Source organism: Podarcis bocagei (genome assembly GCF_964188305.1).
Source record: "Podarcis bocagei genome assembly, chromosome: 4".
NCBI lineage: Eukaryota > Metazoa > Chordata > Lepidosauria > Squamata > Lacertidae > Podarcis > Podarcis bocagei.
In genome coordinates this window covers 31468704-31493442 of record NC_138128.1, presented here as the reverse complement: position 1 = coordinate 31493442, position 24739 = coordinate 31468704, and the positions used below count along the sequence as shown (strand labels likewise).

The following is a 24739-nucleotide window of genomic DNA, read 5'->3' as shown; positions in this document are numbered from 1 at the left end:
ATTGTAAACTCACTTTAATCATGAAGCCTAAATGATTTCAGTTTTGTTTCCTGCCATCTACAAGATCCTTGTTGTTAACAATGAAAAAATATCATGAAGTACCAGTATTAATGTGGCAGCATGTACTGTGAAGAAAATTTAACAGGTGCATTCTGCTATGCCTCATATTTCTCCCAGTACTATTAAAAAAGTTTACAACTGAGGTTAACCACATAAATGGCTCCATAGCAGCTAAGATGCCTTTAGAATGGCATGTGGACAAAGTCATCTGTCACAATGTCTCCAACAAGCCAAATCTCCACCCATTTTGCACCCGGTACTATACTAAAATGATACATCTTTAGATGGCAGCTGTTCCCAGCAAAACCTATTCTCTCCTATCAAAAAAGGTTAGATTTGGAGGAGCAATTTTACTAAATGGTTGAATTTACTTCAACAAGGCCTAATGATGGAGACCAACTTGGATGCTTTGAAAGGGGATTAGACAGATTTATAGTCAAGATGGCTAGTTTCTACCTCCACTGTCACAGCCAGCATATCTCTGAATACCAGCTGGGAATTACAAGTAAGGAGAATGTTGTTGCACTCAGGTCCTGCTATTGGGGTTTCCAGAGACATCTGGTTGGCCACTGTGAGAAAAGGATGCTGGACTAAATGGCACTTAGGCCTGATGCAGCAGGACTTTTCTTATGTGCTTATCCTGATGAGGAGAGTTGAATGGTCCTAGGCTGGTTTGCAAGGCTGGAGCTGCATGGTGCATCTTGCCACTAGAGCAGGACACTCTGGACCACAGATATGAATGCTTAGCTTTGGCACATGCAAAAACTAGAAGTTATTATTATTATTATTATTAACAATGGTAGTCTCTTACTTTTGAAAAATCTGGATGCAGGCTGTTCTCTGCAGAATCCGTTTCCTCTTGCGGACAATCATAGTTCATTGACATGTCTTCCAAATCTTAAAAAACGAAAAGCACAACTGAAGAGTCAGAATCAGAAAAATCTTTATTTGCATCAGCCACCAGCCATAGCAATACAATAAAATGTACTGAAGATAGAGGTAAAAACATAACTATAGAAAATAGATTTTGGGGGTTTTCACATCAACAATCCAATAATAGATCTTATTCTAATTGCCTCCGCTAAAAACCTTGCAGTTTTTGCTGTCACCGGATCATCTTGATCTGCTAAAAGAAAGGACACAGTAGCAATGGTTGAGCAACCCGACATGGGCAATAATAGAGGGGTAATAACCTCCTCAAATCTTTATAAAGTGTGCAAGCCAGAAGCACATGAGCCACTGACTCAATACTGCCATCTCCACAGGGACATAACCATTTTTCCAGAAGAATATTTTGAAACCGACCCTCAAGTACAGCCAAAGGCAGTTTATTCAATCTTGCGAAAGTGAAAGTGCGTCTGTATTTTGGAATTGTTAAATTTTGCAAACAGAGTGCCAGCGTGTCAAAATGACTAAGTGGAAAATAATCATACCATGGACAAAAATTTCCTTATTGTGGCCAGATTATTCTGTCACTCGATATCATATAGGAGCTGCCTAATTAACAACTGAAGATTAATTTCTCCCAAATTCTTTAATGATGAAATCTATGATACGATACAGGAGCTCTGCATATGCAGGGGCTCTCCTGCTTCCTTTTATAAGTTGCCCTCTGCCCATCGAATGGCAGGGTAGGGGGAAAGAGCAGGACAACTCTACGTGCCTATCAGTGATATACTTCTACTAGCGCTACAACTTCTAGCTACACAACATAATTTCCCCTTCCTCTCCATTCCCCATGCACCTCCTATATCTGCCCTAGATTTACTTCTAGTCTTCCAGAGCAGTTTTTAGGAGGGTGTTTAGGGAGAGGAAGTTCTGCTGTGCAGCCAGAAGTCCTTGAGCCAGCAGAGGTACGTTGTTAGATACTGCCCACTGTCTATCTAGAAAGAAAACCATTAGAGAAACATTTTTAATAACCTTTTCATCAATACCAATTAGCCAAGGACTGCCACTCTCATCACAAAACCTCTTTAGCAACGGAACATCTCTGTGGCTGTCAAGTAACTATCTTCTGCTGCCATGTGTCAAAGAAAAGTTGCGATTCTCTTGTGGAATTATGACTCACATGTAGAGCCCACCACAGGATATGCCCTGTGGTTGAAGGAAGGCTTAATAAGAGCATAGGCTCTTCCACTGCATCTCCTTTGATGTAAATGCATTTTGAATCATAGGGCAGGTCTCACTATATAAGGTCTCCTAAATCTTTAACAATGTGATTGGTTTGTGGCTTCCTGCCCCAATATATAAATTAGATGGAAACGAAGTGTTAGAAATGCATTTGCTAATACCCTGTATGTGCTGGTTTATACCATGCTGTTCCGAAGGACACTACAGGGAGCAGTACACCTAGAAAAACTTTTAAAACAACCAACACTATGCAACAGGGATTCCGAACAATTAATGCTTCAACAGATCTATGCAAAAAAAGGGGGGGGGAGCAAAGCTTTACTTTTATCACTGCATTAAAAAAACGCAATGCACCCAAAATTATTAAAGGCATTCCCTGTTACCAAATTTCAGATCTGTGATGTCTGCGCTCTTCCTCTCTTGAATGGACCCTTCTGGATTTATCTGCAGGATCTTGTTGAGAGTGAAAATCCATTCATCCATATCTTGCTCATTTTCAGCTGCCAGCACAAAGTATGTCAAGTCATTCATTTTCAGCTCAAAGGCATGTTTTCGAAGCCTGTTATTCTATTGGATCAAGATATTTATAAGAAGCAGGGAGGAAGCAATGGGAAAAAAGCATTAAACTATAATGACAAAGCCTATATTGAACAAGTAGAACAAGAAGTAGCACCTGTAAGTTGCAGATACAAATGTTCTCCTTAGGCGGGTAATTGGGAATCAATAGTGGTAGAAGCAATGGAAGGTTTCTGTACCTCCTATACCTCAAACAACAGAAAAAGCATAGGATAATGCCTTATTCTGAGTCAGACCAATCGCCCATCATAGGTCAGTGTTGTTTACACTGACTGGCAGCAGTTCTCCTAGGGATTGCTCTACCACTGAGCTACAGCCTTGCTAAGTCTTAGGCATTTAAAGTTTCAGTCTATTTCCATCAGGACTATCCCTGAACAGATGCTTTGCAATTTGATCCAATAATGTCTCCCAGTTCCACTCAGTTCATTTGGGCTTGCTATCAAGTAACTGTATGTGGGACCACAAACCTAGTTGCTTATAATAGTAAGGTTGAAAGTTGTCCACAGCTGATAATGCTCAGAAAGTTTGCACAAGGCAGTTGTATACCAATATTTTTATATGGTGCTCTAATACTCTCTATGCTGGCCTCTTCATAGTATCTATGCTTTTTGGGCCACCAGAGTGATGGACATTGCTACTTGGTTGTATAAAACTGGATTAGCCAGGCTCATATGGAAGAGCTGACTATAAGACCCCCCCCCCAAAAAAGCAAGTCACTCTGTAATAACTGCCAGGTCATTGCTTGAAATGGCTATTGATTAGCACTTTAAAGCAGACGTAGTCAACACGATGCCCTTCAGATGTTTCAGACTACAACTCCCATCAGCTACAGCTTTCATGGCCAATGGTTGAGGTGATGGAAATTGTTGTCCACAACATCTGGAGAGCACTGCATTGGCCATCCTTGCTTTAAAGAGGAGACTGGATTGATATTCAATAATTGCAGACAGGCTAAACTGTATTCAGAAAAGTGCTGGGAACAACACCCCCACATCCCACGCAAGCATTTTCTCAAAATGCAAAGTAATGTTCAGAACAGAAAATAACGTTAATAGAAAAAAGAGACAGTGTATTCCAATGGAAGCCAAGCAAAATAAATGGATTGAAATGCATTGAAATATAAAAGCCAGCTAGTGTTTTACATGGCTACTGGTACTGCATGGCCTTTGATCTCTGTCTGCTGACTTAATTGAATTCCTTATAAACGACTTCTTTATAGCATTCCATAACATGCAAATACTTTCTCTCCCAAGAAACACATACAAAGGGGGAGCCCTCTCTTTTAATCTGCACTCAAATTATTCTTTCCTTGCATCTCATTCAATTCTTAAAGAACAAGAAAGCATCCTGGAAGATGTGACTTTCTTGGAAGATTAAAAATCTGCCAAGGATTTAACTATAGACTGAATCCTCTATTTATTAAGAAGATGCAAATGAACTGCCTTCATGAAAGCAAGGAACAAATGTCATTTAATTTGAATGTTTTCTTTACTGGCACTTCACCTTTTCTGCAAAGTCATTCAAATTAGATGACAAAACGTTATCGAGTTTCTTTTTTTTTATAGCAAAAATCATTTTCACATGCTGAGTACTTAAACATACCAGACAACAGGAATTCAATATGTATTTATAAGATGTGCTTCAAAGTTTTGGCAAGCCTACAAGGTTCTGTGCAAAAGCTTCTTTTTCATATCTACAGCCAAATATTTCCTTCTGTGGCAAAGTTAATATAATGTGTGCCGTCCCCCTCCCCCTTTGATTCTTTACTGCTCCTACTACTGGATAAATTGGCTTTAGACTTTAGTATCTCCCACATTTAACTTAAAGTTCAACATTATGGTCTACATAAAGAATGTCACAAACACCACATCATATAGGTTGAGATAGATATTCCAGGCTCAGCCCAGATTATGTCTAATGTCTACTGGAACTATCCATCTCTTAAAAGATCACAGAGTGGTTTGAGAAGTAATTCACATTTAGAGCTTATTTAGGTTTTAACTTTCCAACAGCTATTTTATGTTACACAGACCCAGGCCTTTGTATTAATCCACATATAACTCCCCCCCCCCCCAAAAAAAAATCACATATGCCAGAAAAAGTAGAAGATCAAAACAACTATGAATACACTACTTCTAATGGACTGGATATATTGAGTTTCCATGATGTGAAATACTTTATTTCACACCAAACAGCTGAACAGCCAAGAGCAAACATAGAGAACTAGAAAGTTGGGAGGCTGCACTACAACATGTGGTGCCTGCAAGTTTTCACCAATAGCAAAAATAGCACCAGGAGGGCAATTTAAGTCTGAGAAAGTGGTATGGAGAAATACTTTCTGTCCCAGGATTGCTATCCCAATCTGATCCCACCCTCATCACTGGCTATGTGACACAATTAACTAATTGCCCCTAGCCTCCAGTCAAGGTTCAACAGACAATACACACGTACTTAACTAAAGTAAACGTTGCTGAATATCTGGGCACAGGTCTCCAGGTATCTTTGTTGAGTTCTGAGAAAGCTCTGGCTTCCAGAACAACAAACGTTCTAGAGGTTCTGATTTAGAGGTTGCAAATGGCAGGTCTGTTCGTTCACATTTCTTGTCCAACAATACTTTGTTCTCTGTATCAACTCATTTTTATCTCTGATAATACCACCTGATAAGTGGCAGGGAAAACAAATAATCTTTTCCAAAGCTTGGAATTAACATTTCCAAATGTTCCACGTATGTGACATATGGATCTAGACTAGCCATGCTGGAAAGGGTTGATGTGAGCTGGAGTCCAACCATGTATGGAAGGATATAGGTTCCCCATTCCTGGTCAACTTACCAAACAAAAGCTAGCCAGGATTCAACAGGATAAAGCAAACTTTGAATATCTATGTTACCATAATTGTATTTCAAAGGGTGGGGGGTAGACTCTGCAACATTAACTAAAATATAAGAATGCTGAGATATTCCTGTATGTGGAAAAAATGGGATTTTGTTCCCAGGTAAGGGATGTAGGGAACATGTGGCCCTCTAGATGTTGTTAAACTACAACTCCCACAATCCCTGGCAATTAGTCTTGCTGGCAGGGGCTGATGGGAGATGGAGTTCAACAACATCCAGAGAGGGCTGCAGGTTCCCTATCTCTACCTTAAAATAATGTGCTTCAGTTTGCTCCTTTTGAATATATGTGATAAGTAATGTAATGTGTTATTTAAAGGCACTGTAGAAAAACAACTATGACTAACATTCAGCATTGCTAGGCTACTAGCCTTCTCTAACAAGTTCCACCTTTTTCAGCAAATAGATTTATGTAACTCTGTCTTGGTTTTGAATTGATGAAATTACAAAAAGCAGGTAGGATAAAACATTTGTATTATACGGCAGAAGAAACACACTCTGTATTTTGCATGGTTGAAATATATGAATGGATGCTACAACTAAGTTAGATGTTGCTCTGTGTTGGAGGCGCTGTGGTCAGTCAGAGAGTATTTGTATCTCCTTTTTGAGGCATACTTCCTCTCTTCAGCAAAGACGATAAATATAGTACAGCTGTAAAACTTGAGTATTCGCCAGGAAGTCTGGTTGAGCAACCACAGCTACACAGCAAAGTGCCTTAAGAAAACCTCAAGAACCCAAAGAAAACATATTTGTAGCAACCAAAGCAGTCATAAGGATAAGTGCTATGAATCAGGACCCTAAAAGTTAGGCCATTCTTTCAAGAGGAAGAGGGGTCTTTCATGGCTCACGTGGAACTCCATGTGTGAATCAGTATTATCTCAAACGTCCAAGAACTACTAGATCAGGATGATTCACTCTCTTGCTTCCAAGTTGGCAAGCGCATGACACCACCAGAAAACATCTGGTGCAATTTAAGTTAGCTCTACTTTGTCCATTCAACAAAATGTAGCAAAAAAGTTCATCATTAAATGTATTGGCATTTTTTATTTTATTTTCTTCTTTTTCTTTTAAAGCAATTAATTATTCGGGTCACTCAGTCATCCGATTTGATAACTACATTAAGGAGATGTTCTGTGAATGATATCCGGTGTGAGTCACACTTGGAATATGACTTAGGTAATTTAATTCTATTGATTTTGAGGACTCTACTATGAGTATGACTTATGGAGCAATCCAAATGCCTGAGCAGTAGTGGTAAAGCCTAACAGAGTGGTGCAGCTGCCACCACGTCCACAGACCTGCCACTCATGCTGGTTGGGGGAGGCTGGCACAGCAAAGAGGCCCAGTTCAGGCCCAATGCTTTCAAGTGATGGTGGTAAGACTGGCTCAGGGTTCAGCGGATATATGGCCATCCCAGTTCTGCCTCCTCTCTGTCTCCCAAAATGACTCATTTCAGGGATTTTCATTGGCCAATGCCAACAGTAGTTTCATGTGTCAGCCTGACAGACTGGGAATTTGGACTAGTTACAGATAGGTAGCCGTGTTGGTCTGCCATAGTCTCCCATTCCCACCACCCTTAGTTGGTCTCCCATTCCCACCACCCTTCTGAGTAATACCCCTCCCCACCTTCTCACTATATAGAAGGATCTGGCAACTTCTGTTTCAGTGTATCTGAAGAAGTGTGCATGCACACAAAAGCTCATACCAAGAACTAACTTAGTTGGTCTTTAAGGTGCTACTGGAAGGAATTTTTTTATTTTGGGAATTTGGACTGAAATCTTAGTCAACACATACATGCTCTCTCTATGTATATAGATATTGTACATGCATACAAACTTACACAGTAGTTTCACGATTACCTGTATTTAAACCTGCATGTATTAGCCTATATACCAATAACAAACGCATCCGCTAGGCACTGATCCATATACAGTATAATCAAAATGGTGGCATTCATGCTCAAGACATGTGTGTGATCAACAGGTTTGCGAGGGGCCTCAAGGTATTTATGTATTTGAAATATTTATATCTTACTTTTTAACTGAATGACCCTCAGGTCAATTACAATGGGTTATCATAATACGCACTCAAAAAAGTAGTGGCAATATGTGGTCGTGTGTAGCCACAGAGCCACTATCCTGGCATTGGCATCAATGCTATTTACCTGGATAGGACTAAGGTGGGACAGCAGTGAAGTCAGAGCTACCATACTACAGCCCTGTCAATGTAAGCAGTGGAGAGGCCAGCACTGGGAGAGTGGCCCTGTGGCTTTGTACCACTACTGTACACAAAGCCACACCACCCAGCACCCTCTGAGCAATGAATGGGGTCACAGAATGCTTCCTTTCAGCTCCGCAGTCTAAGTCAACTGACAGTAGAAGCCAAGTGGCAGGAAGGAGGAAGCAAATTCTACCCCCACCCAGCTGTTGCTTTGCTGGCTGATGCATGGGCTCAGCTTTGTCTCCCCTGGTGTTATTTTGCAGGTATGCAAAAGCACAAAAAGGCTTTAGGGGGTGGGGGTAACTTATCAGTGGAAGGGGAAAGCCCAAAGAGCCCAGTGAAGACTGAGGATGCTTAGTGGTCAAAGAGCACTAAGTGTCTGCTTTAGTGCAAGAAATGGAAAACCAGAGGGATATTTTGGAAAACTGCATGGTTGAGTGGAAACCTGAATAGGAGCACTTCACAGTGCAACATTCTGTTGCAGGTCACTCTTGCCTTTCAGTTAGACTGAAAGAAGGGTGCCATGGAAGCTGTGAGCAGATGATGCAACCACCTTCTCTGCACAATGGTTTTATATTGTTTTGATGCTGCTTTTATTGGAGCAATTGCCGATTTTCAGAATGTGCTTAAACAGCCTCAGAAGGATGGTTTAAGTGGGACATACGTTATGGAAACACATACATATTCTGGTACATTTGTATATAGCTTATATTTGAAAACCCAGCAAAAAGGCTTACCTGCACAACCCCCGTACAGGAATCCAAAAAGATGCAGCCTTTGGGTTCCTTTGATATCTTTTCATCTTTGTAGAAGTTCATTATGTACGAGTTGTCTGACAACTGTGTCAGCTGGAAGTAGCGCTTTTTGAATGACTAGGTGAAAACAAAAAAACCAAGATTGGACGTACTGCAAATTGTTTCTGAAAGGTGTTTTATTCAGAGAAAATTTTTTAAGTGTAGCACTACTGATAAACATTTCAAGTATATGTTTTTGGTAGACAATGGCAACATCCACTTTGCTATCACTTATAGTGCAATTTATGCATTTCTACTCAGAAGTAAGCCCTGCTGAATTCAATAAGGGCTCACTCCAAGGTAATGTGAGAATAGCATTGCAGCCCAAATGCACTTTCATTGATTCTATTTTGAGACAAAGAACTAAATGAAAACGGAAAGCATAAATGCAATGATCGTGGGAGACAGAGAAGGGAGAGGATGGATAGATAATAACCAAAACAATGAAGACGTGGTATTTTCCTTACCCGAACCATAATGCTGTTGTTTACTGTGCTGTTAAAATTCCCTTTATAAAGCCAGCCCGATTTGAAAACTCCTGTATTTCCTCCTCCTCCACCTCCTTTTGAAGATGAGTGGGATGTTGTATCCTGGGCAAAACACATGGTTAATATTCCTTTGACTTGTTGATTTCCCTTCCCTCCCCCCCCCCTTATTTTTTTGCAAGTTGAAAACATCAAGCCATACTATGTGATTTAATACCTTCTTTCTATTAAACAAAACAATTTCCACTTCCTTTTTAAGTATATGTTTTTCTTTTTTGAGCAAGCAATGACCAACAAAGTTTGTTTCTATTAAGTTTACATGAGAATAAGGAAAACACCAAGATACTCAGCACTGAGGAGGAAAATGCTGGTGGGGGCGGGTGTGCTTACTTCGTCCTTGTCAACATCTTCATGATCAATTTCAAAGGAATGTGAAGGGAGTTTATCTGGTCTGCATTCATGCCTAAGGAAAAGCAAATGGATTAATTTTCATCTTCATGAAATATAATGGAGTATTCCCTTTAAAAGAGGGGGAGGGGCTGCTAATGCAGTCAGTCAGACCTCTTATTTCTCCATCGTTTAAAAATATAGTGGTAAAAACGGGATGGGTTAAGGCATCGAGGAGCTTGGGAGCATTGGGTTGGCTCTGCCATTGCTCCTACATGCAGTGGCGGAGCAAGCCGATCAGGCGCCTGGGGCGGCGCACGTGCCCTGCACCCAGGGGTGGGGCGAACTGGGGCAGGATGCTCCTCGGGGCCTCCGAGGAGTCTGCCTGCCTCCTCCCACTCAGCCGCCCTACAGCTGAGGGGCAGGCGGCGGGCTGACCGTTTAGGGCAGCACAGAGCCTGCAGGCACCCAAGCCACAGTGTCACTCCCAGGAGAGATGTGTGGCTCGGGCTCACTGCAGGCCCCATGGTGAGTGCCCGCCCCCACCACACACCCCTTCCTCTGCCCCTGCCTACATGGTGCCAAGCTCCCCATTGTCTTGCCCTTCCCCCCGCTTGATGACCAGCAGTGATATACAGCATTGGGAAGCCAGGAAAGCAATGCAACCCCACTAATGCCAACCTGCCAACTGCTACTACTTGATTGTGATCTCCTGGTACTAAAAGGGTGATTTCATGGCTATTCTAAAAGTGTCTAATAAACACTGGGACTTGTCCATGCTTAACTCCCTTATAAAAACTACTATTGTATTTTATTTAAAACAAGTTCAATAAAATCAACAAGAATACAACATGCACATTAACTGGAGATGTATTATTATTTTTTAATACAACCAGAAAAGGCTTGGACAAGCATGTATTGTAAATTTTAAACAAGTACCAAAAGCACATTCCAGTTGGCACCTGTCTCATTTCAGAAGAGAGACAACTCCCCAAACTGGGCACCACCTCAGGCAAGACCCTACTTCCCAGTTGCCACAAGATGAACTTCAACAGACCATGGCACAACGGGGGGGGGGGGCTTAACTAAAGATCTTATTGAACAGACAGGGCTATCTACTTGTTTATTTAATGAGTTGCTTCCCAGGAAACTTCCCAAAGTGATTAGCAATAAAAAACAACAACATGAAAACTAAAAACAATTTCAGATCCCATTCAGACACAGTGGGGTAAGAATCTCCATTTAAAAGAAAAAGAAGGACTTTGAAAGGTGCTGAGATGTGTCTATCACATAGGTCCTAGGAGGGGTTCCAATGGTGCCCCCACACTGAAGACCCAATTCCTATATCACATTGAATCTCTTGATATATATATAATTATAATATATATAATCCAGTGCCATTGAGAGCGTGCTCACTTATGGCTTATGTGTGTGGTACGGAAGCTGTACTACCCAGGACAGGATGGGGCTGTGCAGGGTTGTTAAGGCAGCAGAGAGCATTGTTGGCTGCCCACTCTCCACCTTAGAGCAGATTTGTGCCACAAGGTGCCATAGGAAGGCACTAGACATAGTAAAAGATCCATCGCATCCTGGTCACTGTCTCTTCGAGCTCTTGCCGTCGGGACGGAGATACAGGACGATGAAGACAAGAACGAGCCGTCTTAAGAACAGCTTCTTCTCCAGAGCGATCTCGGCCCTGAATGGGAAGCCCGGACTTTGAAAGTCATCTAATCTCCCTTGCTGTATTATACTGTATTGTTTAATTAGTGTTTTTATGGAGCAGTCAAGTAATTTCGTTGTCCCCGATGGGGGCAATGACAATAAAGATATTATTATTATTATTATTATTATTATTATTATTATTATTATTATTATTATTATTATCTCTTGATGAGATTATATGTATCAGCAGCTTTCTCCTGTAGAACACACCAATCAGCTGGGTAAATAATAGGTGACACAGTCTTTTAGATATCTCAGTCCCAAGTTGCATAGGGCTTTGTATTCCTGTACCAACAACTTAGCTAACTAGTAGCCTGTGTATCTGGTCTATATCAAAGAATGGTGTATATTTTTGCTTTTCAACAACAGCCTACATCAGTGGTGCCCAAACTTTTTTCAAAGAGGGCCAGATTTGATCAAGTGGAGGGCCTTGAGGGCTGACCAAAGGACCAACCAAAGTTCTTGACCTTTTTTTAGGATTGAAGTTGCTGGGGATTTTTTAGAATTTTACCCCAGGGAATAAACTGCCACAGGGGCAGTTAAACCGACTGCCAGGCCAGATTAGGCCCCCAAAACGGACTTTGGATGTGCCTGGACTACATCTTCTTAAAGAAGAAATCAGATGCTCACGAAAAATCTATACTAGCTGCTAAATACACAGGATGAGGCATATTACACATTTTAAATGCTTCCCTGTCATCTTACTTCACAATTTAAGGACAAAAAGACTGTCCCAAAGTCAGCTTTTTTGTCTCCAGGTGATTATTGTGCAGATTTTTTTGTATTCCCCCTGCCAAATATTTCCTGCTATTGAAAAAAATTGCTTTTGAGTGCAGTTGACTCCTTCACCAATCTATGTGCTCCGTGAGTGTCCAAAACAGCCAGTTAACACAACATGCCTTGAGGGAAGGAAACAATTGAATCTTCCCAGTGCAGCGCTTCAAGGTTTCAGTCATGCTGGCAGCGTAGTATCACTGGCCGGTTCTAATTCATGTGGTTCTCAGTACAAAATCCAAAGACAAGGTTCTGATTAGTATTGAAAAATAAAAGCTCTATGAGCTATTTTGGGTCTGGTGAAAAATAACTTGCTGGGAGGAAGGCACTTAAATAAAAGCTGATTTAAAACAAAAACAATCTCCTCACCAAACTTCTAAGTTTCTACAATATAATGGAAGTCAGGATGGGATGAGACACAAGGTGTCCAGTGAAAGGCCAACCCATTTACTCCCAAGCTGTTATTAAGATGGAGGGGACAGGAGAGATGTAGAAGGGCACTGAGAAAGTTATGCCTCAAAGTGCTGGGCCTTCTGAATCTGCCATGCAGCTCTATGGGCCAGATCAAATGGTGTCTTTGTCATACAGGCTTGACAAGTACAGGAAGCCATGAGTGAGTTCTTCACTTAGATCTACTCCCAGGGTGTTTTAAGAGGACAGGGAGAAATGCCCGCTTCTAATAGTGCACATTTCCTTCCCCCCTTTCAGCTAACTAGATTATTGCATGCAAACATCCTTATGGGCTTAAGCTATCTTCCGGTTAATGTGGTCAGGAATGATTTGGGATTTTTTTGTTTTTTGTTTGTTTTTGGTAGGATCAGAGGGGGAAATCCAGTTGGTTACCCTCTGCTGTCCAAAGGCATCAATAAGCAGAATGGGGAGGAAGGCAATTTTCAGGGATTCCTCATCCTCCTTTCCAACCCCCTAAATCTGCCCCAAAGAGGCCCAGACCCTTCATAGCTGATTTGTGGGGGCAGGGGCATGCAGAGATGGGGAGGAATGATTGAAAATTGTCTCCCTTCATGATGATGTATGTCCAGTTTTAAATATTGTGTAATATTGATTTTAATATTAATGCTGTGTTTTAATTGTTGCAATTCACCCCGGAACCTTAGGGTTAGCAACATCATCATCAACAACAACAAGATATTAGTCCCTGAGTTTCATGTGTAAACCAGGGTGGAATTCAATGCGTTGTTGTGCTAAAATGAACATTCCATCAGCGCAAGCATTCCAGCTTGTCAGGCAAAACTATTCCCCTCCTCCCCACTATGCTGTTCTGTAGTTTCTGCTGACGTTCCCCCGCAAGCTTCTCAGGGTGGCAGAAATTTAAAAAGCGCCCTTCCTGCTGATCTTAACACCCAAGAGCAATTAGCTTAGATGTCCAAACTGCTCTTACAACTTGAAAGGGTTAAGAACCACATTATGTTTCCAGATAAATAAATATCAATTATATAAGAATTCATGGGAGTATGACTTGCCCAAAGACACCTGAGTTGAAGACACTTTAAGTCAAGGACATAACTTACCAGAAGCTAGGGGCAGTTCCATAGCATAAACCTAGACACTGACATATAATTATTAAAAATAACATTAAAGCAGCAGGAAAAAAAATAGAGAGTCTCTTACCTTGGTAATTGTCTAAAATCTCCTGAGTACTGCTCATATCTGTAGTTTACAATGTGCCATTGGGAACTGTAATATTTACAAGCCTAAAAAAAAATTGAGAAAGGAACAGTTTCATCAAGCAGATTTAGTGGTGGTGGGGATTGATAATTCATATACAGAAAAAATGCAGATCACCCTTGTGGATATACTCCCACATGTGCAAAAAGTTATGCATGTCCAAGAAATATACCTAATACACACACTGGTCCCTGCATCCCAAATGCACCACCAAATGTTTGGTGATATTATCACTGTTGCACCAATAAGCTGTTGGAGGGAAGACCACTTCCAGGCACTCATATTTGCCATTCCCACACACTCCCAACAGCTGATTTATTCTCTTGGAGACAACAGCTGTAGGTAAGAAACCCCTTGTGCACAGGATCTCTAAGATCTGTGCCTCGGAGAAGAAACATTCAGTCGTTGTAATCCTCCATGATTATGTCACGCAATGAAATCAGCAGGGCTGAAGTGTGAGTAAATGGGTGAAGAGAACCTTGTAGGAAAGTACGCAACAGGCCTTTTAGGGTCTTTCCCTCCTGAAAAGCAGCCCTTTCCTTCAATATTGTATGGAGAGTGCTGTTTATTCCCCCAAATGTAATTTCACTACCCTTGCAAGCTCACCAGTCCTAAGCTTTTCCATTCTTCCTCCTCCCTGTTTTTTCCTAATATTCCTTATGGTGCATGCAATCCCTGTTCCAGTGGAATCAGTGGCAAGACTCCAATCAAGTTAATGATTGCACCCTCTGTGCAATTAATTATATCTCAACTGCCTTTTCTTCTTCTTCTTCTTAAGCAGAACTACTTATTTTTCCTCCACACAACTCATTTTTTCCAAACCATGATTTGGCTTTGTTGCTCATCTTGGACTCATTCGTTAGCACAGTGAGGTATCTTTCAATATGTGTGTGATTCTCTCTGTGTGTGTACCCATAGTTCATCACATATCCCTCAAGAAGGATCCCTCACTGTCAAGAGGAGTGGAACATTAAACCTGTAAACTGTGTTGACAGCAGCAGACAGTTTTGTCTTCACACTAAAAAAACATTTCCCAGTATATTATTCTAATATTATGACAAATTTGCTAAGGAATAAAAACTTCATAGGAACTTCATCAAGAAGTAAACAACAAAGAGAATGGACTTGATTAAATCCTGTCTTGAGAATTAGGGTTAAAGCTTTGTGGCAGGATTTAATAATTGTACAGTGCCTTAAGAGCACTACAACATTGTCTAATCAAATTGCAAGTGTGCCCAGTAGCAAGTTGATTTATGCACTGCTGTGTCAGCTGAGCTGCCTTGGCTCTTTGTCCTGTGCTTGTGCCACAACATAGCTGTGGAAATAATTCTTAGATGAGAACTAGGAAATAAAAAATAAAAAGGACCACACATGCTGCTCTTCAAATTAAATCTGTGCTTTTACTCTGATTCAAGTGCCCAGGACAGGAGTCCTAGAAACATCAAGTTTATTTGATTAACAGTCCTACCACAGGTACAGAATGACCTTGAGTTAGGTTGCAATCCAATGCTTAACTTAATGGAGCAATGAGGCCATCTCTTCAACAGCAGCCCTGCTGTGCAGACCAGCATTTTGCTAGGGCAATGGTGGAAGCAGTGGCGGAGCTTCATGCTCCGGCACCAGGGAGTGGAGAGCAGACGGGTGCAGGGGTGGCGTGCGTCCTGGGGGTGTGGCACACTGCCTGTGGGGGCGGGGCGCCCAGCACGGGCGGCAGCGGCGGGGGGGGGCACAGCTGCAATGGCACCCTGCTGGGATTGCGCCACCAGGGGCGGTGTGCTCCCCTGCACTCCTCTTCCTCCGCCAGTGGGTGGAAGGTGTGCAGACAAATTGCTGCACTAGCCTAGAATCTGGGGGCTTCCCATTGGCTGCCAATGGTGGGAATCCACCTATCCACATGTTTGGCAAGTGGAACAGGGAGCCCCAAACCAGCAGAGTGATGCTAGTGGAAGCTGGCAGGGCTGAATGGAGGGACACCTCTGCCAAATCCACCCCATTGCCCCCAAAATGGCACAAAATGATTTCAGGGTCAGTCACTCTATCCCAGCTTTGACTGTCTGTTTGCAAAAGTCTAATAGAAATAACCTCCAATGTACAACCGCTGCAAGGAGCATCAAAATAAAAGCTGTGAAGAACAGTCTCAGTGTGATGAGGAGCACATTTGTTTATTTTCTCCCAGTCATATCCTGCCTTTCTTCCATCATGGAATCCAAGGCAAATCCCATATTGTTCCCAAGAAGTCACCCATCCAGGTGCGGACCAGCTCAGACCTGCCTAGCTTTTGCAAGGTAGCAGTCCCATGTGCCTGCAGACATAAATTATTATATTGCTAACTAGCATATATGATAAATAGATAGATAGATGATGATGTTGAAGATGATAGATGATAGATAGATAGATAGATAGATAGATAGATAGATAGAGATAGATAGATAACCAACCCAACATATCTTTCCCACAAAATTAGAGGCAATGGGTTGTGTATCTGGACAAAGTTAATTAAACCTGATGGCACCAAAGACTTAAATTAAATCTCATTGATTTAAATGGAAACAACATACAACCAACTTATGTCTAGATTTGACCTAATGCGAGTTCTGCATGAAATGCTGGACTGGGATATAAGGGGACCAGTCCCTTGTGTGCAGATTAGCAGGTGGACAAGAACATTCCTAGCTCTGCCCCCCCCCCCGTAGTTTAGGTGTTTCTGAAAGAAAGCTGGTAAACATCTGGTCCATGATAAGTGTATATTTGATTAGCAGCAATGTGTACACACGACTATATGAGCCAGTGAAAAAGCCCTTTCAGTGAGTTGGATAAGGATCAGAAAAGATCCCACACTTCATTCATTTTGTGGCTGGCACATGGACAAAAACTGCATTCTTAAGAAAGGGCCAGTTTTCTTCTTTTCCACTGGCATTTCTCTTACTAGTCATTATACATGGGGGGAATGCAATAGTTATGCATGCATTGGAAGATCAACAGAGCATTAATTCTCAATAATATGCCATATTCACTCGAGCAATTGTAAATAGATACGGAGTTGACACATACAAATAACCACAGTTCTTGGACCTACAGTTTAATACAAAAGGGTTGCTTTTCTTCATAGAGATCAATACATCTAATGTAAACAGAACAAAAAGCACATTCAAATAACTGTAAAAGACTAGCTTAAAGCTGCAAAGCTAGTTATATGAAGAACTGTATCATTTTTGGACAGCAGTGTACCACAGATGAGCACATGCTAGACGGGGCCCCTGCAAAGTTCAGATGGTGTTCCAACAAGCTACTTCCTGCCAGACCACCCATCTATAAACTGGGCAGAGCCACATCTAAAAACGAGGAAAAAAATATTATTCCTTAGTAGGATCATGCCAGACTTGGATGACAAGTCTTTAAAAATGTGCTGATGATATGATGTTTTTCCTTGATACCATTATGGCATGTGTCAGCCAGGAAGGTTAGACTGGGATAAGAATAGGAATCTAGAAGATCCTACAAATGAAATCTGGAAACATTTCTTGAATATACTCAGGTTAGACTCAGTTCCTCTTTCTTGACAACATGTGAGAGAAAGGGGATGTTACAGTGCCCTATTTGACCCCTGTAATAAGCATGGGAAAAAGACAAAAGAATAATTAATATAATTTCACCAAGATGGGTGTGGCATTTCACGAACTTCCTCTGCACAGCAAAGTTTGTGAAAGTGAAAACAAATCAAATATTATTCTAGCCAAGGTCCATGGCAAACCTGCAGCAATTGTACCAATAAAACAAAACAGATCTATAATATGAGCCAACATCCATGATTTAAGAGAGAGGTTACCAGAGACAAGCGGCCAGTTGATGCACGTTATATCATATAGCATTCTAAATATTGTTCATAATTAGCATGCAGAATAAATATCTGTAACATTTATTCTGCATGTAAAACCATTATATACTATTTTGTATTTCCAGGATTTTTAAAAGTGAATGTATAGGAAAATGTGTCTCCACAGAACCTGAGGTTAAATTCCAGGAAGTCTGTCCTGTGGGTATCATCTGTTAACAGGGCATACCACTTTGTGGCTCTGTTATATTTGGGGAAACAATATTTTCAAGATCTTATTAATCATTCCACCAGGTACCTCAACTATATGGGCTGGAATAAAGGAATCCTTACATCAGCTTCCCAGAGCCTTCTATAACCTCCCAGAGCCTTCTACAGGATTAAAACTCCCACCCCACGCCAGTCATTGGCCATGTTGTCTTAGGCTGATGAGAGTTTTGGTCCAAAGTATCTGAGATGCATCAGGTTGGGGAAGGCTGTCCTTCATTTCTGAGTGACCTTTATTACTGCTGATGGTAACAAAGCACATCCTTATTCTGAACCTTAGCAATACTTTCAGTCTCAGCCAGTGGCGTAGCGTGGGTTGTCAGCACCCGGGGCAAGGCAAGTAATTTGCACCCCCTAACCTGTGAGTGCGAGCGCCCCCCCAGATGTTGCGCCTGGTGCGGCCGCCCCCTCTGCACCCCCCACGCTATGCCACTGGTCTCAGCAGAGGAAAGAAAAGCCTGGGTGCTACTAAATACTTTGTGCTGAGGTTTTCGTTTACTTGCTATATATAGACTTGGAAATGGAAAGTGGAACAGTTTAAAGCCCTTATCCTGAGACTGTTCCATTAACCAAATTCCCATTGAAATCATAATTCCATCTCCCTGCATTTGCCATTGTGCCACTGCTTTCACACTGCCTTTGGCTCCATGGAAGGCTTCAGCCTAAGCGACAACTTGCCAGTTCGCAATAATTTCCAGATAGAATATGTCATGTTCCGCTCTGGAAGTCATTGCTTTTCTAATAAAAGCAAGGAAGCCAGTGCTGGCTTTGCTACTGTGTTGAGTATCATGTTTCAACTCCCGCCTCACTTTTTCTGAAGATCACAACTGGAAACAGGATACTTTCCCAAATGGAATACTTGCTAAGTTAGGACAACAGCTACTCCACACTGAGTAGTGATTCATGTCAGGAGTGCTCTGATGGTGTTTCCTGCTTGGCAGGGGGTTGGACTCGATGGCCCTTGTGGTCTCTTCCAACTCTATGATTCTATGATTCTATGTGGAGGAGCCATAGCTCAGTGGTAGAGCATCTGCTTTCCATTCAGAAGGTTTCAAGTTCAACCCCTGATACCTCCAGCTAGAGATGAGAATGTCCCCTGTCTGAAATCCTGGAGAGGCTCTGGCAGTCAGTGTAGACTGTATTGGGCTAAATCCCATCAAGATGCTATTGTTCATGCCTTCTTGAAAGGCCATAACATTGTTTAATCTTTAATTAAAATAAAATCCACAGCAACAAGGGTACCTATGTAAGGTCAAGGAGATGAAACAAATGTTAATTTACCTCTTTAACAAACAAATGCTCTGCTTTTTGCTCTGTATCTTCAGAAACTGATGAGTACAGTGTTCTTATTTCCCAGGGAACTGTGGCTATCTGCAATTAAACAAAAGAGATTCAAAATGTTTCAGCATTCTCATTTTAGTCTAATAGGGAAGTGGAACAGGGATCTGCTCTATAGAGATGGATAACCTGGTTCTGAGACAAGTGATACAGCAATGGAGTCCTTTGCTTCCCCAACATCATAGCATTTGAGCTAGAGAATAAGACTTTCCAGTGGATAGCTCAGTCAGTAGAGCATGAGACTCTTAATCTCAGGGTTGTAGGTTTGAGCCCCACATAGGGGAAAAGATATCTGCATTGTAGAGGTTGGACTTAGATGACCCTCATGGTCCCTTCCAACTCTACAAGTCTATGAAACTGTTAACAGAACAATTTGCTTCATCAGCTCAACATGAATTGTATCGGAGGTATGTTGATACCCCTGAAAGCAATTTCTACTTTCTGCATCCTGCTGAAAATGAATTTTCAATGAAATTGCTAAATATATTCCTTCTCACATATATCTCAATATCTAATAATGTTCTTTCACACAGCACTACCTGTTTATTGGCATAAACAGGGAACATTTTGTGAAACATCACAATTTCACAGCATGATTGTGGGGATTAAGGAGCGGAACGGGAAAGTATTTTGCAAGGTAATGTGTTCTATATAAATTATTAGGATTTATGCAGAACATGTCACCAGGCAAAATGCTTTGCAATCCCCATTAATCATGTAATCCCCATAATCATGTTGTGAAATTGATTGTTATTATATTATTCAGCGTGATGGAGTACCTGTAGCGATCAGAGATGTGCTTTTGCATTTAACCCATTGGACTTGGAGATGAAAAATGCCATCTCTGATTAAAGGAAGCTGGAAGGAAAACTGACAGCTCTACACAGCTTAGAGCAGGGATGGCCAATGTGTGTTGTTGGACTCCAGCTCCCATCATCCCTGGTTTATGAGCATGGCTCTAGCCCTTTCCCTGAAGAAAGGGAAACTCAAACAACAGAAGGCTTGTGAGTGCCTGTGTGAGTGCCTGGAGGCGGTTGGAGGATGGATGGTGGCTAATGGATTGAGGTTGAATCCTGACAAGACAGAAGTACTGTTTTTGGGGGACAGGGGGTGGGCTGGTGTGGAGGCCTCCCTGGTCCTGAATGGGGTAACTGTGCCCCTGAAGGATCAGGTGCGCAACCTGGGAGTCATTTTGGACTCACAGCTGTCCATGGAGGCACAGGTCAATTCTGTATCCAGGGCAGCTGTCTACCAGCTCCACCTGGTACGCAGGCTGAGACCCTACCTGCCTGTGGACTGTCTAGCTAGAGTGGTGCATGCTCTAGTTATCTCCCGCTTGGACTACTGCAATGCGCCAATGTGGGGCTACCTTTGAAGGTGACCCGGAAACTACAACTAATCCAGAATGCAGCAGCTAGACTGGTGACTGGGGGTGGCCGCTGAGACCACATAACACCAGTCTTGAAAGACCTACATTGGCTCTCAGTACGGTTCCGAGCACAATTCAAAGTGTTGGTGTTGACCTTTAAAGCCCTAAATGGCCTCGGCCCAGTATACCTGAAGGAGCGTCTCCACTCCCATCGTTCTGCCCGGACGCTGAGGTCCAGCACCGAGGGCCTTCTAGCGGTTCCCTCATTGCGAGAAGCAAAACTACAGGGAACCAGGCAGAGGGCCTTCTCGGTAGTGGCGCCCGCCCTGTGGAACGCCTTCCCATCAAAGAGATAAACAACTACCTGACATTCAGAAGACATCTTAAGGCAGCCCTGTTCAGGGAAGTTTTTAATGTGTGACATCTTAGTTTATTTTTGGTCTTTGTGGAAGCTGCCCAGAGTGGCTGGGGAAACCCAGCCAGATGAGCGGGGTACAAATAATAAATTATTATTATTATTATAAGGCTTAAACGAAAGTCACTCTCTTTGAAGATTGACTGTAGTCAGGAACCAACTGCAAAGATTCTTTGGAGCAAGTTTGGGCTTGCACATTGTGGGAGATGGGAAGATTCCGGGAGAAGTTGCCTTAAATCCCCAGTTCCTCTCTGAAGTTCAGTCTTGTATATTTCATGCCATGCGGATGTGGCATGAATGTGAATGTGGATGGGAGGAGGAAGTAGTAACCACCAGAGAGACAAGGGGGCCAGGTGCCAAACATCTGGCAAGTTGGCCACATTGCTGTGAAAATTGTATAAACAAATGTTGTGGCTCCATTTATCAGGTTGGAGACAGAAATTATTCAGCTGTTTTGCTCAAATAACCCACTAAAATTCATGTTTGAAATGCATGGGCAGTTTGTGGATTAAAAGCCATTGTTCTAATATGCACCACATTCTCCTAAATGAACAAATGAACTTAAAAGGAATTCAAGACACAAAATTTAGAAAGAACTGGGGTATGAGGAATCCTGTGCTCCTCTCAGTATTGTTCTTCAAGTTGCAATGAACTTCCCTTCTGAGAATTAGGCGTGCTCCGACCACTAGCTTCAAACTCTGCCACAAAATTGCTTCCTGTTCAGTAGAGTAATTTTGTTTCTAAACTGCTGCAGTTTGTATTAGTCTGAAATGAGTTGATTTTAGCATCTGACAAGGGCAGCAAATGGTTTGGGGTTGTAACAGCTCACATTTTTAAATGGAAACATTCTCTCACCAAAGGTTGTAAAAATGAAAACACAGCTCTAGAGAAAGAAACAAATCTGCACAGATCTTCATTTGGCGGAGCAGCCCAATACTCACAGCATGACCAGGGGATGTAGCCCCCTGAGAGCAGTTGCTGAGCAACCTAGTCAATGCTCTCTGAGAAGCTCTGCTGCATGCCCATCTCAGGGACATTGGCCCTCTTGCCAGGTCCCCTCTCCAATGAGAAATGGGATACAATGAAACTTTGCAGTCTAATAGCATGCCATCTCTATTTTTTGTGATTCAGAATTACTACCTTTGCTAAGCATAGAGGATAAACAGAAATTCTCATGAGTTAGAGAGGTTTACCATGGCAAAGTAAGATTGCACCTCAACTGGAAACTGGCTGAGCCTCCCTAGAGAGATACATCTCACGCTCGGATCTCTTGATCAAAAGATGAGGTGGCTGAAACTCATTGCCTGCTATTATTAAAATGCACCACTTTCAATGCCTTCTGGTACAGAAAGAAGCAAAAGCCTATATCATTCGTGATAACATTTCAGCACCCAAATCAAAATATTTAATGAACTAATTTGCAAAATGGCTTGAATGAACTGCATGGGATGGGATCTTGACCTTGAACTGGATTGACCTACCACAGATGGAAATGCTCTTTCCCTCCACAGGCTTTTGATTACCTGGTTAGGTGGGGGAGGTGTGTGTGTGTGTGTGTGTGTATGTATGTATGTGTATGTATATGTATACATATATATATATCCCAAAATTTACTTGAGGGGAAATTGAAGCAAACCTGCCAGAGAGAGAGGATCCATCTCAAAAAGCTGACAGTTCATTCTAAGAGAAGTGTTGAGATTGTTGGACCCTGTACCCTTCTAGCAAGGCTTTGGGAAAAGAATCCCCTTCTTTCACATTTGGTATCACAGTAGTGGGAAAGAACCCACAACTTTAACACTGGTGCTAAAGTTTTCCAACACTAACCTCTCAAGCGCAATACCTTTCAGTAGGCAGTGAATCAGTTAGCTTATGAGATGTTTTATTTTCCTAGGCTAAGTACTGCGGGAACAAATAATCTTCTAGTTTGTCCTGAATTTAAATGCTTCCATTTCCAGATCTGTAAGTCATTATGCTACAAAAATGAAAACTAGTGAACCGAGCTGAAACTTTGGTCATTCCTGGATGTGGTGGAGCAGAAGGAGAAGAATTATTTCTCATTAAGTTCTATGGATTACTGGGCTATGGCAATAAGTACAGGCAAAATGTAATCTGGGTGGATAAACACCACGCCATAGGAAGAGCGGTTATACCCAGTGCTCAGCCAGGCTTGCCACTGTGTGTGTGGCACTTTCCTCTCGTGACCATGATGAGCTACTGGTCTTCCATCCAACTTTGAAGCTGTGGAGGTGGACAGAGATCATCCTGGCAAATGCGCCAAAGCTGGCTGGAAGGCTGAGGATTGTTTGACAGTGATGTGGGCCAAGGCTCCTGGAGGGTCTAACCAGCAGGGAAGTCTGGTGGGTTAAAATTACTCTTCCAGAGGCGATCCCAATGAGCTACGCCCCTCACTATCCCCTTCCCTCGGGGAAGCCCTGGGGGAGAGTCTTGGACATTGATGTGTGAAAGTGTTCAAGCGGCAACACCCAACTTACCAGGGAAGTTGCTGTGAGAGATGTGCATTTGGCAACTACATTTAGCTTTAAAGCTAAAGAACAGGTTTTTGCTAGGAAAGGAGCTGGAGAAGGGGGAAACTGCCTGGACCCATGCCTAGAAAGCACAAGTCAAGTGGAAAAACACTCAGCCCTATGCTTTCTAGAAACAGGACATGCAGAACTATGGACATGCCCTAATATCCATGTACGGTATATATCTCATTGGGTTTAAAAGTTTTCTGATGTAGAGCTACATTGCTCTCTTCTGCAATAAGAACTGGTCCAGCTTAGCCAGGAGCTCTAGAGGGGAAATGGTGTTGGGTGAGCTCTGGCTTCATTTGTCGCTTACCGAAAAATCGTCATCTGGGAACAAGATGAGTTCTTTGAGACCGTCGTTTTCAACAGTCTTCTCAATTTCCCCAATGACAGTTTCATAATCCAAAGGCTCTAGAAGTTTGGGTTTCTCCTGCTGATGAAACAGAAGCAAGACACAAGAACAACATTAAGCTCAGCTGACATCTTCTCCGGAGCCTCAGTTTCTAATATATAAACAATATATACGCAATATGAGATCTGCTGCTTTCATGCACAGCAAGATGTGCTGAGAAAAAGCACACACCGAGACAAAAACATCATCGGCTGGTCAAAATGTTCATTATTAGCCTGATTAATCCCTGATAGTTAGCTTGCTCAAGGAGGGGTGGTGGATAATTATAGCATGTGGAAATAATATCAAATCATCCTACACATCCTGCACACATCATCAACATATTTAGCTCAGGAACTTGTCCTTTAAAATAAAAAAATACATACGTAATGCCTTATCACAGATCATGGGCAATATTCTCAGTAAATTTGCTGTAGAACAGCCTGTTGTAATTTCAAATGTTTCCCTGAGCTGCACACTTATTTCCTCCCCCCCCCCCCCCGCCACATTACTCTTTATGCTTGGACACATTTTAAATTCATGTGGCTTACTAGAAATAGAAATAAAAAGTACTATTGCTCTATTTAACTTGGCATTTATCCTGATCTCTTTGTCAGGATAAAGTATTTTTCAGTCAGCCCCATTCCATTGCCAGTCAGAAGCTGGACTATATCTTCATAAGCCATCGTGAAAGCATTGTTATTGCTGAAGTGCAATATTGGCCTTTTAAAAAAAAGTGCTCAGGAGAAGCAGTCAAATAAAAGGTAAATCTTCATGTAATAATAAAATGTGTGTAGGGGAGGGGTTATTCTTGTTTTTATTATGTATTTTGTCTTTTCTATCTTGTATTTTTATGTTGTGAACTGCTCTGAGAT

General features: G+C 42.0%; 1 protein-coding gene across 13 annotated transcripts in view; it reads right to left on the bottom strand.

Moving 5' to 3' along the window:
• DOCK10 (dedicator of cytokinesis 10) overlaps positions 1–24739 on the bottom strand; it is a 214440-nt gene that overhangs the window by 76561 nt on the left and 113140 nt on the right. For 8 of the 13 annotated variants that reach the window (XM_081192475.1, XM_081192479.1, XM_081192467.1 and 5 more), the window contains exons 2-9: positions 23787–23906; positions 19105–19194; positions 13668–13750; positions 9546–9618; positions 9138–9260; positions 8614–8748; positions 2574–2757; positions 872–957 (exon numbers count right to left, since the gene is read on the bottom strand). In XM_081192475.1, the coding sequence (XP_081048601.1) occupies positions 872–957; positions 2574–2757; positions 8614–8748; positions 9138–9260; positions 9546–9618; positions 13668–13750; positions 19105–19194; positions 23787–23906 (894 nt within the window). The remainder of the gene's footprint in view (positions 1–871; positions 958–2573; positions 2758–8613; positions 8749–9137; positions 9261–9545; positions 9619–13667; positions 13751–19104; positions 19195–23786; positions 23907–24739) is intronic. The other 5 variants (XM_081192469.1, XM_081192476.1, XM_081192468.1 and 2 more) reach the window with 1 other exon arrangement.